Source organism: Leucoraja erinacea, chromosome 14 (assembly GCF_028641065.1).
Source record: "Leucoraja erinacea ecotype New England chromosome 14, Leri_hhj_1, whole genome shotgun sequence".
NCBI classification, from domain to species: Eukaryota; Metazoa; Chordata; class Chondrichthyes; order Rajiformes; family Rajidae; genus Leucoraja; species Leucoraja erinaceus.
Window position 1 is genome coordinate 28,166,981 of NC_073390.1, and position 20,071 is coordinate 28,187,051.

At 41.0% G+C, this 20,071-nt stretch overlaps 2 protein-coding genes across 4 annotated transcripts in view; one reads left to right on the top strand and one right to left on the bottom strand.

Moving 5' to 3' along the window:
* The window catches only part of LOC129703468 (septin-2), a 50,417-nt gene extending 31,349 nt beyond the window's left edge, over window positions 1-19,068 (bottom strand). For 2 of the 3 annotated variants that reach the window (XM_055645952.1, XM_055645951.1), the window contains exons 1-3: window positions 18,806-19,068; window positions 8,501-8,545; window positions 1,860-2,069 (exon numbers count right to left, since the gene is read on the bottom strand). In XM_055645952.1, the coding sequence (XP_055501927.1) occupies window positions 1,860-2,069; window positions 8,501-8,545; window positions 18,806-19,052 (502 nt within the window). In that variant the 5' untranslated portion in view covers window positions 19,053-19,068. Of the gene's footprint in view, window positions 1-1,859; window positions 2,070-8,500; window positions 8,546-18,714 lie in introns of all 3 variants that reach the window. The other variant, XM_055645953.1, reaches the window with a different exon arrangement.
* Window positions 18,961-20,071, top strand: part of hdlbpa (high density lipoprotein binding protein a) — an 82,122-nt gene continuing 81,011 nt past the window's right edge. The window contains exon 1 of the mRNA XM_055645943.1: window positions 18,961-19,139. The gene's annotated coding sequence lies outside the window, so the exon portion shown is untranslated. The remainder of the gene's footprint in view (window positions 19,140-20,071) is intronic.

Here is a 20,071-nt window from a genome sequence, read left to right on the forward strand (position 1 = left end):
CTTCAATATGAAATATAGATCAAGGTAGCAAGGTTACAATCTCTCAGTTTCACTAAGTGGCAATAATAAATTTGGAAGCCTGCTTTATTAAAACCCAAGGTCTCAGTGGCCTAATGAATTGGAGACAACAATGCAGCCATCTGGCTGTGGTGAAATAAAAAACAAATAATGGACCCTCTCTCTCAGATATCTCCAGTGATATTCAAGGTAGTACACTAATCAAAGGTAGCTTGAAGCCTAGGATAAGATAGGGAAACACCAATGGAATCAAATTTGGTCATGATAATTCTATCAACTTTCAGGAGTAATCCATTCCAAGCATTGTATTGGATTGGCTCAGAAAAGATATGACACAACTGAAGTAGAAAATTAAGGCAATACTCTGGTAGACAACAGTCCAGCTGTAATTGGATAAAGATGAAAAAAAATGTGCCAGATCTGGACAGGACTAATAATATGGTACCATCTCACTAGAGAAAAGGAAGAATTGGAGGGAAATGGTCTTGGAAACAGAATTTTAACTTCTTACTAAATTTTGGAACACCACAGGAAACTAGAATTACACAGAACTTGTAATTTATAAGGAGGGGCCCCAAATCTGGAACAAAAGATACAAGTCCGACCAAAACTAATCGCCTCATGTCTCAACAGGTAATATACTGATCACAGTATTAGTGTTCGCAATTAAGAATTGGAACAAAGCTAAATATACCTTTCACCAATTATCAGTGGCAAGTGTCCTTAATACAAGTGTGAATTAAGCACAACATGCCATAACAAAAGTTGATGTGATTCATTGACTATATGGAGCACCACAAATTCAATGTGAAACAGGATTTTAAACCTCATTCTGACAGCTAGCGATTAAGCAATTTGATATAATCTTCAGTTGCCTAGTTGGCAAGATTAATTGAGATACAGTTCATAGCACCTTCTACATACCCAATCTTAGATTCTTGCCATCAACAATGAGAGTCTAAAAGTAAAATTATTGAAATACATAAAAAACATAACTGGGAGGTTAAACTGTAGATAATCAGTATTTGTCCCCGATTGGAAATGTCAAATACCAGATTCATAGGTGTAAGGTAAGAGGGGGGGAAACCTAAGGAGATTTGTGGCAAGTTTTTGTTCACAGAGTGGTCTGTGCCTGGACACAGTTAGGAGAAGTAGTGGAAGCACATTTGATAACAATATTTAAGAGGAATTTTGAGAAACCGGGAATGGAAAATCGTGTGCAGATTTTAATTTGACATCATGTCAGTACACACATTTTGGGCCAAAGGGCCTGTTCCTGTGCTGCACTGTTCTATGTCCTAAAATCATTATTGGATTCATATTGTCTGGAAAACTACAATCACTTGCACTTCAGAAAATATGCAATTGAACGACACAAATGAGTAAAGGATTTTGGAACACATGTGTAATCATTGAACTAACATTGCAGGACAGCAAGAGCATGAATTATAAAGAACATTCTAAAATCCATTTTTATTTAGATGATTTGTTTTAGCAATATAAAGTTCTAAGTCTGTAGAATTTTTGGCAATTACCACTTTTTCACTGTTGCAATGGTTTGTAAAGCAGGAAGAAAAGCTAAATGTGAAATAAAGCAAGGGAAAGACAAGGAGAAAAATAAAAATAATGAACATTATGCTATTGCATATGTACTTCTCAGTCTCCATTAGTGCTTGTAGAAGGTGTATTCAAATTCTACATGAACTGCAACATTCGCTAATGTTAAAATATGAGACACCTAGTGGCTAGAAATGCAATCAGCTCTGAACAATGACAACACTAACCTATTCAGGGTTGAAAGGTATTTTAATTTTTTTGAATGCATTTTTGATAATACTTACCAACTACCATGAGTGTAAATTCAAATCCTTTCTTCACAGATTTACGATGCACCTGATTAGGAAGATTTGCAAATCCCACATACCCAGGAGTTTCAGGATTTGTGAACTGGGCTTGCTGCTGCTGCTGTTGCTGTTGCTGCTGTTGTTGTTGTTGTTGTTGTTGTTGTTGTTGCTGCTGTGTAAAAGTTGTTGCTGTTGCTGTTGCAGCATCTAAAGCAAATAAATGAGCAGAAAATTAGAAATTCATTTATTTCCATGAACTCTGAACATTCATTTTCACATAATTAAGATGCAGAAATAATTTCTATCTGCCCCGAGCTAAATTCCCATGAAATTCATAAATTGACAAACTGAGCTTGAGATAGGGTGGTGAATGGGACAAACAGCTAAATATTTCTGATCAGTGAACATCCATTCCTTATGAATTTGGATAGAATTATGTCCCATCCCTCAATGGTACAAAGATCGAACAATACATACATAAATACATACATACAGCGCTCCCTCACAGGACCTCAAGAAATGCTTGTGAATAGAAATAGGTTTTAAGTCTAGACTTAAAGGAGTCGATGGAGGGGGCAGTTCTGATGAGAAGAGGGATGCTGTTCCACAGTCTAGGTGCTGCAACCGCAAAAGCGCGGTTGCCCCCGAGCTTAAACCTGGACTGCGGGATAGTAAGTAGCCCCAAGTCGGCCGACCTGAGGGATCTGGAGGTAGAATGGTGGGTTAGCAGATTTTTGATATAGGTGGGGGCAAACCCATTAAGGGTTTTGGATACATATAGGAGAAGCTTGAAATTTGATTCTGTACCGTATTGGGAGCCAGTGGAGAGAGGCCAAAATCGGGGTGATGTGGTCCCTTTTACGGGTACCTGTCAGAAATCTCGCTGCGGCCTTTTGGACCAATTGCAGGCTGGATAGGGATGATTGGCTGATGCCAGTATCTGGGGAGTTGCAGTAATCAAGGCGGGAGGAGATAAATGCGTGGATGATCTTTACAAGGTCGTCGAATTGGAGGAATGGTTTGATTTTAGCTATCGTGCGAAGCTGGATGATGCTAACTTTTACCACAGCATTGACTTGTTTGTCAAACTTCAATGCGGAGTCAAATATCACGCCAAGGTTTTTGACGTGCGGCTTGAGTAAGGAGGTTAGGCTTCCAAGGCTGCCTGCTATCGTTTTGATGGGGTCCGAGGGGCTGAGTAGGATGACCTCAGACTTGTTCGCGTTTAGTTGGAGGATGTTCTGCGCCATCCAACACTTTATATCCTCGAGGCACTGCATAAGGCTGAGTAGATTTGATCCGTTGTTGGGTTTCAGGGGGAGATAGAGCTGTGATTCGTCTGAGGGGGGGGGAGGGACTATAAAACCCAGAAGTGTGGGCGTGGCTCAGTCTCTGCAAGATGGAGGAGTGAGAGGTCACGACTCACTGTCTTTGTTGGCCTTGCACCCTGCTTGAAATGGTATGAAACTGCACTTGAATTTGGTGGCCTTGCACCCTGCTTGAAATGGAATTTCAAGAAATAACCGCGAGTCAACTGCCAGCCCACCAGCCGTGAGTGAGTGAGCTGCCAGCACAACAGGCTTGAGTGACTGAGCCGCCAGCCCAAGAATCCATTCGGCCCACAATGTCCATACTAGCCCTCTGGAAACCAGTCCCTTCAGCCACAACATCCATACTAGCACTCCAGAAAGCACCTCCCCACCCCACTGGCCACCAATATTGGAATTGATGGAGGGGTGGAATATTGCGTTGGGGGTCCAGCTCTCCGTGACCCAACGGGTCTCACTTAGTCTAGTACAAAACTAAATAATAGACTTGAGTGTCTTGACATTTGCTGGCACAAGATGTGGCAGGAGCTTTCTCAAACATTTGTGTGGCACCTTAAATAATGGTGCTTCCACGTTTTCTTACCCGTCGTAAATAAATGCAGGCTAAGTGGTGTTTAAATCATTTTAGGTTTTATAAAGGAAACACTTTAAGCCATTAAGGCTGCCTGGTTTCTGCAACTCCTTTGGAGTGGCTATTTGTACAGCAAGCCACTGATGACCCTGAACCACTGATACGGACAGTGCTGTATTTAGTGACAGTAGAAATAGTGCCACTGCCCCTGAATATCAAGATAACATGTTTGAAATGGAAAAGACCCCCATTTTAAAAACGTGCTTTTCCTGGATTCCCTGAAGCCATGCTGAATTGAATGTGGTCTTTCAGTGAATACCAACCAAACTTGCCTTTCCCAGGATATTTCACACCTGTATGCATGTTTACATTACCTACAAATACCTGGTCCTCACCTACAAAGCCCTCCACCATCTGCCCCCCCCCCCCCCCATATCTCACTGACCTCCTCTCCCCCTACCAACCCTCACGGTCCCTTAGATCCACATCAGCCGGTTTCCTCTCCATCCACAAGTCCAACCTCCGCAGTTTTGGGGACAGAGCCTTCTCCAGGGCAGCTCCCAGGCTCTGGAACACCCTCCCCCAACTGATCCGCAATTCCGTGTCCCTCACCATCTTCCAGTCCCGCCTCAAGACCCATCTCTTCACCTCTGCCTATCCTTAGCCCCACGCCCCCTCCCTTTTCGTCTGTGCATGAATTGCCTCATATTGTGTTTTGAATTGAATTCTGTCTTTAATTTGTGTACTAGTCATGTCTCTACTATTTATTTCATACCCCTTACATGTTTTTCCTCTACCTGCTAAATTTTTGTAAGGTGTCCTTGAGACTCTTGAAAGGCGCCCATAAATAAAATGTATTATTATTATTACGTTGTCAAAGTTGTTATGAGGGATTTTGGCAGAAACCAAAATGAACATTGATGAAGAATGGGTGACATGAGCACCCATCAGATTTGAGATGGTCAAATGAAACTTTTTTTTTTGGCACATCTGCTATTCCCTTTTACAGTTGCACTGATATTTTTGCTCTTTTCCCATATCATTTAATACTCCCTGCCGATTAAGTTCACCGACCTTTCCCCAATTTATTTCCTCTAGTTCCCACCCAATTTCTTCCAGCCAAGATACTTTTGGAAAAAAAACAGCAACGCAAAATTTTCAAGTTCTAATGTCAGGGACCATATGTTAACTGCCTTCTCTGCTCCTCGATGATGCACAACTGGAGTATCATTATTTTCTGGTCATGATTTTATTATTTTGCATCTACTTGGTGGGATATATTTACATAAAACTAAGAGCATATTTGTACTTCTTTTATTGGCCACCAGTTCCAAATTTGTTAATATCAGTAAAAAGCATTTTCAATAATTTGGCAAAAGAACTACAACACAGCAAAACATAATTAAATCACTTTTTTGGAAAGATCAACAATGACAAATGAATTATTAATATGATGATCAAACATAAAAAATTCTGCTACAGTAGAGAAGCTGCTAAATTAACAGAACTTTGCAATAAACAAAGCAAAGAGCTAACTATCCAACTGGACATTAGCCAAGATCCAGGCAATCTCAAAGCAAAAGAAAAACATCTAAAAATTATCATGGGATCAAAACAAATCTCAGACTAGATCAATGCAGTTGACAATTTACATTGGTAAAAATACCCCTTTTGACTTTTAATCGTGAGCATTTTCCCCATGTGCAGTATTGGTATGTTTAAGAAGGAATTGCAAATGCTGGTTTAAACTGAAGATAGACACAAAATGGTGGTGTAACAGCGAGACAGGCAGCATCTTTAGAGAGAAGGAATGGGTGACATTTCGGGTTGAGACACAGCTGGTTTGCACATTCTTCAGATAGTAATACAAATTCTTTCTCCAGATGGCCACTTTTCTTCTGTTATAATGCAAGCCATTAAGCTAAAAATGTAAGAGTATATCTACATTGTTTCATAAGCTAGGGTACTGTCTGTTTCACCTCCACCCCATTGCGGACATTGAAATTTGTATATGGAACTACAATGCTGAGCACTATATTGTGCACTCTATCTTTCCCTTTGCTTTATCTACAATACTTGAGTTTGACTTTATTTTATTGTTAAATGTATGGTATAACTGATAGTATGCAAAATAAAGCTTTTCACACATGACAATAATAAACCTAAACGTTTTTTTAAATTTCACACAATGGATAGGATTCTCACTTCTGGGTCAGTATACAGTAAAACTCTGATACGTTGAATACTGATTTTCCGGCACCCTCTGTTTCCGAAACTTTCTGCATTATCCGTTTTTCTGGACCATCAGAGGTCACGTGATAATGAAACAACAATACACCCCTGGCCTGCTAATGACTCTCCCCTGTGTCTTTAAAGCACCATGGAGTGCCAGAAACTTAAATAAAACAAATATAAAATGAATGTGAATGGAATGACGTGCCGACCCATCCTCGACTCCCATCACCCACCCCTGCTTCGTGCACCGCACCTTACAGTGGCTCACGTTGTGGGCCAGACAAAACTGCACCCGAACACTTCCAATTACACACACAGGAACAGTCATGATCAAAACCAAAAAGCACATCTGCTATTTCTGGCAAACCATTACTTATCCTGCTCTTTAGATTAGAGGGCTTTAGGCATTTGCTGGAGCGCACAAAAGGCGAGGAGAGACCTGATAAAAATGTATATATTTATGAGGTGCAGATAGGGTAGACAGAATCTATGTCCCCAGGGTAGAAATATCAAATACTCAAGGGCAAAGCTTTAAGGCGAGAGAGGAAAGGTAAAGATGCGCAGAGTGATTTTTTAATTTTTTTTAAAAGAGTGATAGGTGCCTGGAACTTGCTGTCAGAGTGATAACCGAAGCAGATATGATAGTGGGATTTATACAGCTTTTAGATAGGCACACAAATATGAAAGGAATAGAGGGATATGGATCACAAGCAAACAGAACGGATTAATCTAACCTTGCATCATAGTCAAGAAAGTTCTTGAGTCGAAGAGCTTGTTCTGCTATACTATAGATGGACACAAAAAGCTGGAGTAACTCAACGGGTCGGACAGCATCTCTGGAGAAATGGAATAGGTGATGTTTTCTGCGGTACTATGTTCTTTCTCAATCTGCAATCTTGAAGGTGGCTCAGAATACCAAACCAGCAAAATTGAACGACGGCTTAAAACTCTCGATTCCAGCACTTTTGGGATCCGAGGTGCCAGACCACAGAAGAGCCCCACTGCCTACCATCTTCTTCCTCTGAGCATGACAGGTATTGGCATTCTCTGCCTTACGCCAGGGTTTTGAGAACTGTCTATAACCCAACATTTCTGCAGGTTTCAAAATTATTTCGGCTGATATCACAAACGTTGTACAGGTAGATTAATTAGCAAGAGATTACTAGAGTTAATTTTAGATCTCAGTGAAACTAATCAGTAATCAGCAATAGATCCTACTAAGAATTCAAATAACTTCATGGCCTTGGCCCATCTATTCTTTAACAGCTGCAGCCCGACAGTCCTTTGTCCTTTAAACTTTGAGCCACATGAACAATCTCCTCGCACCCCCTTTCCTTTGCCTCACATTAATAACTCTGCATTCAGAATTCCATGCCTTAGCACATTTCCTGACTCTGCTCCCTCAAAGCCAATATGAGGAGACATTTATCTGGTCTGGAATGTAGTACTTGACTGCATAGTGAAGCATTCCAAACAGATATGTAACTATTTGAATACAATCACAGAACCATTGAGCAAGTCGAGTGCAGCGAGGGGAAACCAAATTAATAAGTCTCTTAAAAAAATGACCATAGGTAAAATATGCCAAACTATATAATTGCAATATTTCATAAATCTCAATTCCACAAACAGATCATTGATAAAGTTTTCTAATTCCTCGTTTTGGTTCAGCATATATTTATCTGCTCATTGCATAATGTAGAGAGATGAATGTTCTAGTCAAAATAGAAATGCAATTTGTTAGATTAAGTTCAAAGTTTTAGTTTAGACGGTGTGGAAACCAACCTTTCAGCAACCAAGTCCACACCGACCATCAATCACCCGTTCACTAGTTCTATCCTACACACCAAGGACACTTTACAGAAGCTAATTCATCTTCCCAACATGCACATCTTGGCAATGTGGGAGGAAACTGGGGCATCAGGAGAAAACCCATGTGGTCACAGGGAGAACGTGCACGCTCCGTACAGACAGCACCCGGAGTCACGTCGATTCTGGGTCTCTGGCGCCGTAAAGCAGCAACTCTACCACAGTGCCACCAGTTGTTTTTTCAGTTGAATAATGAAAAAAGATTTTGCCTAATTCACCTACTGTACTTCAATTACAAAAACACCAACAATTCCACTGAACATCTACTCATGCTTTGTCTTTAAACAAGTTGTCAACCCATCCACTCCCCAGCACATCAGTATTACCTCCAACTATCCTTGAAGATATACCGAGAAACTTTAGTCATATTCAATCACTGCCCAATACATTTGAAATGGATTTATTTCCACTGTCCCAGCCCCCCCCCCTCCCCCACACTATGCAAGTAGAAGAGTAATCTCTATACTGTACATCAGAGATAAAGCAAGCTGCCACAAAATATTACGGCCACCATAAAGCTGGCCAGTGCCTGCCACTATTACTTCTGAATTACTCCACTAAACGTCATCAGAGTGCACATAATTGTAAAATAGTGAAAATAAATAATACATAATCATTTATGCAATTATGCTTACCTTGAACTTGTCTGAAGACTGTGACATGATGCAAATAATTCTCACCTGAAAAAACAAAGCTACAATGAAGACACCAGCAAAACAAAAGCCACGAGCAAACTGCAAACATTGCCCTCCTCGCAACCAGTCAAGACAATTTTAATTATATAAGCAATTCAAGAAAAAAAGGGTAAAAAATAACTCTGTTCATTAAAACGGCAATTTAACCTATCCATCTGACAAAACAAGCCTCGATAGATGCCCTCGTCAGATTTAAGAACAAGTTTTTCCCCACACAGCGTGCTTCAGGTGATTTTACCTGGAACACGCTGCTAGAGATGGAAGTAGTTGTTCCTATCACAATATTTTAAGCAGTTGGACAGGTACGGTGCAGATAAATATGACTCGGGTCCAGGAAAATATATTTAGTGGCATCGGGTCAGCATAGACAAGGCAGTGAAAAGGGCCTGTTTCTATGCTGCACAACTCCTTGATTCTCCATGTTCCAACTGCTGAGTAAAAATGCATATAGGATTTTTTTAGCAACTAACAGGATGAAGTAATTTTGCTGTGAAATGAGATGACATTTTAAAACAAACCACTGCTGGCATAGTTTGGCAAGGCCTTGTCCACATTCAACACAGTTGAAGTGCAAGTGATCCTTCTAAACAAATCTGATGATAGACATTCTATGATCGTGTGCACCTCTATTCTAGACTCCAAGCATAATCCAGTACTTTACAACTGAATTTATTTTCACATTTGGGCCCACCTACTAAATTCTCTGAAATGAATGAGATTTCATTCATTCTTAATCACCCATGACCATATTATATAGTTGATTCTTCAGGGAACGGGGATGCCCCTCCCCTACTATAGATGAGGCTCTCACCAGGGTCTCTTCAATACCCCGTAACACTGTCCTCTCTCCCCGTCCCCCCACTCGTAACAAGGGCAGTCCCCCTAGTCCTCACCTGCACCCTACTAGCCGTCACATACAATAAATAATCCTCCATCATTTTCGCCACCTCCAACGTGACCCCACCACTTGCCACATCTTCCCATCTGCTTTCCGCAAAGACCGCTCCCTCCGTAACTCCCTGGTCAATTTGTCCCTTCCCACCCGTACCACCCCCTCCCCGGGCATTTTCCCTTGCAACGTCTACCTTATATAGTTTGCATTCGGTTTTCCTCCGAATGCTCCATATTCACCCATTCTCCAAGATGGTTGAGATGGTTGGTTAATTGGCCACTATAAATTGCCCTAATGTGTAGAACAGTCATATAACCTGGAAGGTGCCAATGAAAATCTGGGCTGAAGGGATCAAGAGAAAGTTAGTGAGAGAATGAAACTGCTCTTAGAGTCAATGGACCTGTGGCCTCCTTTGACGTCAAATGAAACAGTAGAAGCTGGAACTTGCTAAACAAATGACCATTCTAGCTCTGTGGGAACTACTACTGTTGAAAACAGGATGCAGCAATAACAGTACGTCATTCTGTGTGTTTACTGGAGAGTTAATAAACTTTTAAAAAGTCAGGGGTAGTTTTCGAACATAACTATATGTAGATATACAGCACAACATGTGATATTATCTTCCCTAACCTGATGATTTGAGCAGTTGGATCATTCAACCTGAAACATCTACATAACTGATGCATTCCAACAATTAATGTGCAACAATTATATATCGAGCACTTACTTCAGTTAAAAAAAAAATTAAATACTCAGTGTTACACAAATTTACACTTAAATGCATGTGCATTTAAAAGGGGCTAATACTGGAATAGGAATACTTTATTGTCACATGTGACTAAGCACAGCGAAATTCTTTGCCGCATACACAACGTATACAAACAGCAGCCACCTTTGGCTTTGACAAAGTTACGAAGCACGCCAGCTCCTCCTCTTGTTGTCTCCCCCCCCACCCACAGCGGTTTTCCCGGGTTTCTAGGCGGCGATCCGGGAGGAGTAGAGACCACAGCGCCTCAATAAAGGATCCGGTCTCGTTCCCTGCCCACAGCCGCGGCCCGTCGGGAAACCTTCTGGCCGCGTGGGCCGTCGTAAGAGCACATCATGATTTGTGCATCCTAGACGCTAAATCCAAATTAATTTTGCATGAAACAATGCAGTGAATTGAATTTTTTTTTTAAGTCCGGTGAATCTACATATTTCCAAGCTCTCCTTATGTCACACCAATATATATTTTACATTTTGAAGTTTTGTATCTAGAAAATATTTTTCCAAAAAATATTTTTTAAATGTGGGTTCAAGTGCTCATTGTTGAAAAGTAATGTTGCATTAGTTAAAAAAAGCAATAAACAAAATGTTTTCAAGCAAACAAAACTGCAATGGCAGTTACTATCAAATAGCCAAAACCATTTCTACTTGTAGAAATTAGAAGCAGATGTTCAAACCATTTCCGTTCTAGTGAGTACAAAGACATGCTGCTGATAGCTGGAAATAGTGTTATTTGAAGTCTCTAATTGGGCAAGTAATATAATTGGGGAAATAAAATTAAACTATCAACCATTTCTGTGACCTGTGTGCCTCCTATCTAATTGTAGATAAAGATTAAAAAGTAATGAGCTTCAATGCGAGTTGACACCAGAGTTCTGTTTCTCTTCATGCAGCCTAGTAACCACAACCAACTCTTCAGACTTCACTGAAAAACACTATAGGTTTGAACAGATCTTTTAGAGCTTTTGAACAGACCAATACTATGCAAGACCAGAATGATCAATATATTAGTTATTTCGCAGCATTCAGATCAAAAGAAAACTAAACATAATCTCTCAATTTTTTATTTGGTCATTTATTATTTTCGAATTCAAATACAATTCATAATTCAAAAAGCTCTATTGTCAACATAGAACCCATTTTGCAAAGACTTTGTATTCCAGCGCAATGAAACCCGAATGTAACTTGAGCTTGGCCACAAGATACAGATGCTTCAACTATTTAGCATGTTGTTTCTAAAATAGTGCTAGACAGTAAAGCACCGATTCTATATACTGTGTGTGAGTGACAGACAAAGCAGTGTTACATTTTTTATGTAATGAAAACAAAGTCACACCATCCGCATTGACATGCAAAATATCTAAAGGCCAACAGCCTAGAGCAAAATACTGCAGGAAAAACAATTGGTTTTCCCAGCCTCAGAAACAAGAGCTTGGAGTGAGGCCACATGGTGAAAAAATCTTGGATTTACCAAATGTTCACAGAAACACCAAACAAGCAAAATAGTATGTACACAAAAAAGCTGGAGAAACTCAGCGGGTGCAGCAGCATCTATGGAGCGAAGGAAATAGGCAACGTTTCGGGCTGAAACCCTTCTTCAGACCCATAGTAAGCAAAATAGTATTGCAGGATGAAGTGAAAGGTATTTAAAACCATGGTTTAAGAGAGAAAGGAAGATTTGAAGGAACCCCAGGACCGAGACAGCTGACAGCAGATGCCAGTAAGAGATTAGAGATGTTGAAGGTAAAAAAGACCAGAAACCACTGTAGCATTAGAACAGGCTAGGGATGGAGAGGTGCAAGGGAGGACGAACACGAGAATATTAAACAAGAGTAATTCCAAGAAACCAATCTGAACAAATATGTTGCTGCAAACTCACAAGTTTCTTTCTCTCTCTAATCATTCTTCACATTCATATTGAAAAAACATTCAAAACATAATTACAATAAGAGTTACACAAAATAAAAGTCAGAGTTGGAAAATACTTCAGAAATTTAAAAGTAGAAGGGATAGATACCTAGACAAAAATCAAATGATGGACATTTCAATTTGAAAGAAGATTGAAGGACGGTATTATTAAAACCAAGGAAATCGCATGAAGGATGAAGTCCAAGGATAAGAGAATTGGACATCCTCATTTAAAATCAATCCAGTGGTCTGGATCGAACCCATGTTTTTGGCAGCAACTCTACTGCTGTGCCACTCAGTAACTTCCCAAAGTAAAACCTAAAGAATGCTTGTCTTAGTTATCCACTACATTAATAATACAAACATGACAGTACTGCCGACCAACTTATCAAAACAAAATTCAAAGCATTGAAATTACATCTGTAGGTTTTGAACAGCCGCATATACCGCGCAATAATAAGCTGCAAATACACATGAATGGCAATGATAAGTTACTAGGCCATTGTTAGAAGTTTGGTAAATGAAACATGCTTGGCCAGATGAATGGAAACATGGGGAAGGAAGATCAATATGGACATCTTATTATGTTAACTTCAATAAAACGACAGTTCCATCACAATACAAACATGTGAGAAAGTTTTTTTGTTTACACCCAGCATTCTATTACAAATATTGATCACATTTTACACGAAACCAGCACGTAACTTCAAAAGGAAAACAATCACATATTTAAGCAATTTGGAGTCAACAGATAATGACAGATTGGGGAAGATTATTGTAGTTACCCCAATGCTAGACGAAAATCTATTAGATTAGCATGCTGCTTCTAAAAGTGCAAGACCGTAGAGCATTTCATTGATTCTATATTCTGTTTACAAGTCCTGCAGAACAGCATGCTAATCTAATTCACATAATTCACTGGATTCACAATCAGATTAGCCCAAATCACTAAGGAAATCAAGAAGGGCAAAGAGTCACAAAAAACACTGAACAATAGGTTATAATAATTATCTAATGTGCAGCATTCTTCTTGAATGTTGGAAACAAAGTCATTAGAATCCCAAATCAGGTAGAGTGTGAGCAGGGCTTGCTGAAAACTACCACATAATAGTTATACTCTTCTCCAAAGAGAAAGGGTTCTCCTCGATTTCCCATTCTTCTTTCATGCCTTCTCCTCCTAGTCAGAATGCAATTAGAGATTTCCTTGCCCAAGCCTACCACAACCCTCTGTCTTCTATGAGTAAGCCAGTTCCTAATCTGTACAACAAGTATCCATGAATTCAATGCATCTTAATCTTCTTGATCAGCCTAGCATGGAGGACATTATCAAACGCCCATGTAGCCATCCATGGCTCCACCATCACCTTCTCAAAAAAACTTGATGAAGTTAGTAAGACATGACCTGCCACATACAAATCCATGTGGACTGTCCCTAATTAGCCCATTCTTCAAAATGGGAGTAAATCCTACCCCAAAGAATAATCTCCAACAGCCTCCCGACCACTGAACTGAGGTTCACTGGCCCATAATATTCTGGATTCTCTCCACCTTCTTTATTAAAGAGGTCCAAAACTTTCTAATACTTCAAAATTAATTTTAAAGTGAAGTCATTGTTGTGCACACAAGCTTCTCTGACAATTGACATAATTGACATAAACTTCAATAAATAATGCTTTGGTTAAAAAAAGCTATTCTTCATGTTAACAGAGGATATTATGATAAACATTTCTGTCTTTCAAATGTTTTCAAGAGGGTGATACTGTAGCACAATTAGTAGAGTTGCTGCCTCACTGCCCCAACCTCAGAGAATAAGAATGGGTTCGGAAGCAGAGGTCTGGGTTTAAACAGTGCTGTTAGAATAGTGTACGCCACTGAACACACCAAATTAACTCTGTACTGAATTTAAAAGACTTGCATCTCAAGTTACAATGACCTTCAGAGATTGCTTGATTTGCTTAAAGATGGATTTGCACTTCCTGACTTTGTGTTAATCAAGTAATGTAAACCATACTGCACATTTGTGGAATGCACAGCGTAGCAACCGCAATACAGACTGCATTCATCAGCTCTTGTGGAAACTCAGAACAAATATGCAACAACTAAATAGGCAGTCACAAGTGTTGACAGAGTGGTTACAATGAAAATTGAGAAATATCCACTTCAGTCCCAAAAAAACAGCACACTTCAGATTTGGATAATAGGATCCTTATTATTACTGCGCAATTTATTTCCCTGACTGACTTACTTTAATTTGGAAGCTCCTTACTCCTTCTCAGCCAATCAAGACCACATTGGCTTGCATCACCTTCTGAAAGCTATGCATGATGGTGAGATCAGATAGGAGGATATTGATTCAGGTATAATGCTTGTTTCCATAACATAAACTGGAGATAACGCGAGTGATGCAACAGCAGCAGAAATTGGTTATAACACAATTTCAATCGGGAAATAATGGACCACTTAAAAGTTACTTTGAAAAGTGACAAGCAGAAGAAACCCGGTTCTGGATATAAACATGGGGAGAAACTGTTACCATGTAAACTTCTGACAGTAATCAACCACGATTGTGTCTTTAGAGCAGCTATGGTTTAACTGTGGGTGGCCATTGAAATGTGCAAGCAATCATTTCTATTGTGGAACAATTAAACAATGTACATACAGCTTTTATTTTGCAGCAAAATAAATTTGCTGTTACAAAAATTAAATTTGAAAACCCTGAGAAAAATAACCTGACATTGCAAATCTGAAACTCTTTAACACAATTGTCCTTATAACAAGATTTTCACATCTGGAGTGTTGTGAGAGTTCTAATTTCCACACAATTGAAAGGATGTGGATGTGTTTGTGCAGATGAGATTCACCAGAATGCGGCATGGATTGGATTCTATTAGCTATAAGAGGATGGACAAAATTGGATTCTTTTCTCTGGATCTTCGGAGGAGCAATCTGACAGAAGTATATAAAATTATGAGGTATATATACAGTAGAGTCACAAGACCAGATTGGATCCTAGCTGTGGTACTGCAGATTTTTGTCCTGAACTAGTTACACCCTTTGCCAATCTGTTCCAGTTCAATTACAACAGTGTCATCTACCCGACAATATGGAGATTTATCCCAGAACATCCTGCTCAGTAAAAACAAAACAATTTCAATCTAGCTAATTATTGCTCTGTCTACCATCATAAGTATATCATTTTCGATATTGTTAGGAGAGGGAGTGGAGTGTACAGCCTCCCTAGGGTGAACGACAGCAAAATTTAAGCAGCAGTAGCCAGATCTGTGGCATCATGATTAGCTCTGTTGTACAGCGGATCACGTCAAAGTCAAGGCAAATTACAGTGATTGGGGACTATCGATAGGGGCTGTAAGCGAGACTCCAGGATCCTGTGTTGCCTCACTATTACCTGGGTTAAGCATGTCTTTGACCAGCACAGGACATTCTGAAAAGGGAGGGCAAGCAGCTCAGGGTCATGGTCCATATTGATACAGGTCCACCACCGAATTTAAGACAACTGATGGTCCAGTGCCTCCTTTAATCCAGACAAAATGACCAGAGAGCACTTGAAATTCTCCTGGAGTCCCCTCAAATATGTGATGACTGGGCCGCACGAGGTGGCTGATCCCGGCCTCAACGGGGCTTCCACACTGCCTGAAGGGTCAAATTTGCCTGCTACGGCCATAGCTCTCCAACTCCAATCCAGCCAGAAACGCTGGATAGCCAACTTCTATGGCCAACTTCGCGGGCCAGTATCTTGGCCCTACAAGGCCTTGACCTCAATTAGTTTGGCAAAAATGGATAATACGGCAAGGCTCTGAAACGAAGGATGCCGGAAAATTAGTGGTGGTCCTGTGCTAACAATTTAGCCTGGGAGAGAGAGAGACAAGGTCCTGCAAAAGGAATTTAGGAAGTTAGGTAGAAAGTTAAAAAGAACTCTAGGATTATTATCTTGGGATTACTTCCTGTGTCATGTGTTAGCTAGACAAGAAATGGGAAGATAGTACAGTTGAATGCATAGCTAAAGAGCTGGCATGGGATGGAGGGCTTCAGATACAAGAATCATTGGGTTGTATCGAGTGCAGGTGAGATCTGTACATGGACTGGTTGGCATCGAAATTAGAGGCGCTATACAACCTCACAGGGAGATTTGCTCATGATACTCATGAGTATTTAAACGCATGACCTATGGATGGGAACCAGAGCAGTAGGTGAGGAAGTGGAAGGGACCGAGGGGAAGGTAAAGGTTAGGTCAACTAAGTCTAACAAGGACAGGGTGAGGTTAACAAGATGGGATTAATAGTTTTAAATGTATTATTTCAACCCAAAAAGAATTATGGGTGAGACAGATTAATTTATAGCCTTGATTAGTACATGGTGCTTTGATGCTGCGGCCATTACAGAAACCTGGTTAAGAGAAGAGCAAGACTGGCAGCTCAGAATTCCAGGGTTTCAGACGTGATGAGGGCGATGTCTAAACATCAGCACCATAGCTTTAAGGTGAGAGGGAAGCTCTTGAAACAACATCCGTGGGGAGGGGGAGGGGGAGGAAAAGTACACAAAAATGCTGGAGGAACTCAGCGGGTGCAGCAGCATCTATGGAGCGAAGGAAATAGATAATGTTTCGACCCGCCCTATTTCCTTCGCTGCATAGATGCTGCTGCACCCGCTGAGTTTCTCCAGCATTTTTGTGTACCTTCGATTTTCCAGCATCTGCAGTTCCTTCTTGAGCACACATAGAGGATGATGGTCATAGGGAACCAGATGCAAGAGGAAGTAGCACAGGCAGAAACAATTATAGCTTTTAAAAGGTCAGTAACTCTCTGCCACAGAGGGTAGTCGAGGCCAGTTCATTGGCTATATTCAAGAGGGAGTTAGATGTGGCCCTTGTGGCTAAGGGGATCAGGGGGTATGGAGAGAAGGCAGGTACGGGATACTGAGTTGGATGATCAGCCATGATCATATTGAATGGCGGTGCGGGCTCGAAGGGCCGAATGGCCTACTCCTGCACCTAATTTCTATGTTTCTATGTAGACACATACTTTGGATAAGAAAGTAGATGGATACAGACCTAATTTAGGCAATATGATTATCATTGATAGTCATCATGGTCAGCATTACAAGTTGGGTTTAAGTGCATTTTTCTGTGTAGTACAACTCTATGGCCAACCAGATGTAGGCCTTGTGGGAGATAATATGGACATACATGAATGAAATGGTGAAAAAGCCTGCTGTACTGCCACCACATTAGACAGGCATATCAAGAATAACTTTTTGAGCTCAGGCATAAAGCTTCACCACTGGCACCTTTCTGCATCACTTCTATTCATATTATCCACACATGGAGTGCCATAGCCACATTTCAATATTGAAGGCTCTGACCCGAGGTGACATAGAAACAAAATTAGTCCTGGAAATTCATCAGGCTCCTCCCACAAACCAAGTTTACATGCAGGGTATACACTTTAATTTCACAGAATCACAAAATTAGTTGTTTTACCAAGTGAGAGGTTATTCTGACTTAAATGGGTTTAAAAACTAGATGGCTGGTGATTGAGCATGTGGTCTGCCAGGTTCCGTTTACTGTTGGTTGTCATTCTATGAGGTTTCTAAATTCATATAGTAACTATTAAGCACGTTATTGATACTCAGAACCAGTACTAGGGCAAGTTACAACGATTTAGTTAGAAGCTAAATTTCAAATCTTTGGGATCTGGCTGAACAAACAAAAATATGCATGTCTAATTTTAAACAAAAGCCCATGACAGATTCCAAAACAGAACAAAGTTGCTACTTAAATATAGATTAAAATGTCATTTGTTCTCAATAATGTAAAATTTTAGGACAGATACAGTTAATGTAAAGCTATATTCACACGGTCTACAGTATATTCTCCAAGACATAATTTTAAACTAAGATGCTGAATTGAAAATGCAGCACATTCCCTGCACAAATAACATTTATTGTCATTGCTGTAATTCACAAATACAATTACTGGAATTCATTGTTGAAACACAAATCACTTTTCCAGCACATTATAGTTTAAATCTTCAATGGATATTATTCTTGCAGATGGAATATTACACATTGTTTGCACTGAACAGATTTAAGGGAATTTCCAACTATCTACAGAGACAACTTCAATTCACTCCACCACATTTCACCTTTGTCATACATCAAATCCTCTGACTCCCTCACAATCAACACCCCCACATTCCTCCCTCTTAAATCTTGCCCACCTCCCCATTCCAAAACCTACATTACCCTTCAACAGCCACCATTCCAACTCATCCCATCCGCAGCCCCCCTCTTCAAGCCCCACCTCATTCCTCTCTCTCCTCTATTCAACCCCCTCACCCAGTCTCGATCGCAGCTCCCCTTCCTCACCCAATCCCCACCTTCATATCGATTCCTCCCCAACTCCCATCTGACCCCATCTACAAATCCCATCCCTCACTCCCACCCTCTTCAGCCCCCCACCTACCCCGTCCGTCTCATCCCACCCTCCAAATACTTCCTTCCTCTCCTACCCTCCCCATACGCCTGCGCCACCTGAAAGGAAGCGCCCATCCCAGCCGATAAATCCGCTCACAAGCTCTCGGCCGAGGCGATTGTACGTTATGAATGTGATGGCCTGACGGCGGGTTGGGTTTTGGCCGAGACCGGCCCATCCCCAGACTGACCTCGCAATCGCCGACCCGACCCGACCCGCCACCGACTGCTCGCTCCGACTGCGCGCTCCTCCTCCTCCTCCTCCTCCCGCGATCGGCGGAGTCTCGCGAGACTGGAGCCGCGCCCCGCGGGCGGGGCCTGTTGAAAGGGCCGAGCGGCCACCCGACCCCCGACACTGGGCAATGGCGAGGCTGTAAAAAAAACCTCCGGCAACTGGAGAACAGCAAATGGTGGAAATCTGACATAAAACCCGAACATTCCGGAATTGCACAGTTGGTCAGACAGCATTTATGAGGAGTGAAACCGAATTTACCAATGCTTGAAGAAAAGTAATCAAGCTGAAAGGTCAGTCTCCCCCATTCACAGATACTGCTCCACCCGCTGAGCTCTTCAGGCAGATTTTAGTAGAACCTGAAACATTGACTCGGTTTCTCGGTTCCCACAGAGAAACATAGAAAAATAGGTGTAAGAGTAGGCGATTCGGCCCTTGGAACCAGCACCGTCATTCAATATGATCATGATCATCTAAAATCAGTACCCAGTACCTGCTTTTCCCCATATATCCCTTAATTCCTCTAGACCTAAGAGTTAAATCTAACTCTCTCTTGAAAACATCCAGTGAATTGACCTCCACTGCCTTCTGTGGCAGAGAATTCCACAGATTCACAACTCTCTGGGTAAAGATGTTTTTCCTCATCTCAATGTTAAATAGCCTATCCCCTAATCTTAAACTGTGACCCCTGGTTCTGGATTCCCCTAACATCAGGAATATTTTTCCTGCATCTAGCCTGTCCAATCCTTTAAGAATTTTATATATTTCTATAAGATGCCCTCTCATCCTTCTAAATGAATACAAGCCCAGTCGACCCATTCTTTCATCATATGTCAGTCCCGCCATCCCGGGAATTAACCTTGTGAACCTACGCTGCACTCCCTCAATAGCAATAATGTCCTTCCTCAAATTAGGAGACCAAAATTACACAAAATACTCTAGGTGCAGTCTCACCAGGGCCCTGTACAACTGCAGTAGGACCTCCATGCTCCTAAACTCAAATCCTCTCACAATGAAGGCCAACATGCCATTAGTATTCTTCATTGCCTGCTGTACCCGCATGCTTACTTTCAGTGACTGATGTACAAGCACACCCAGGTCTCCTTGCACCTCCCCCTTTTCTTAATCTGACACCATTCAGATAATAATCTGCCTTCCTGTTCTTGCCATCAAAGTAGATAACATCACCTTTATCCACATTATACTGCATCTGCCATGCACCTGC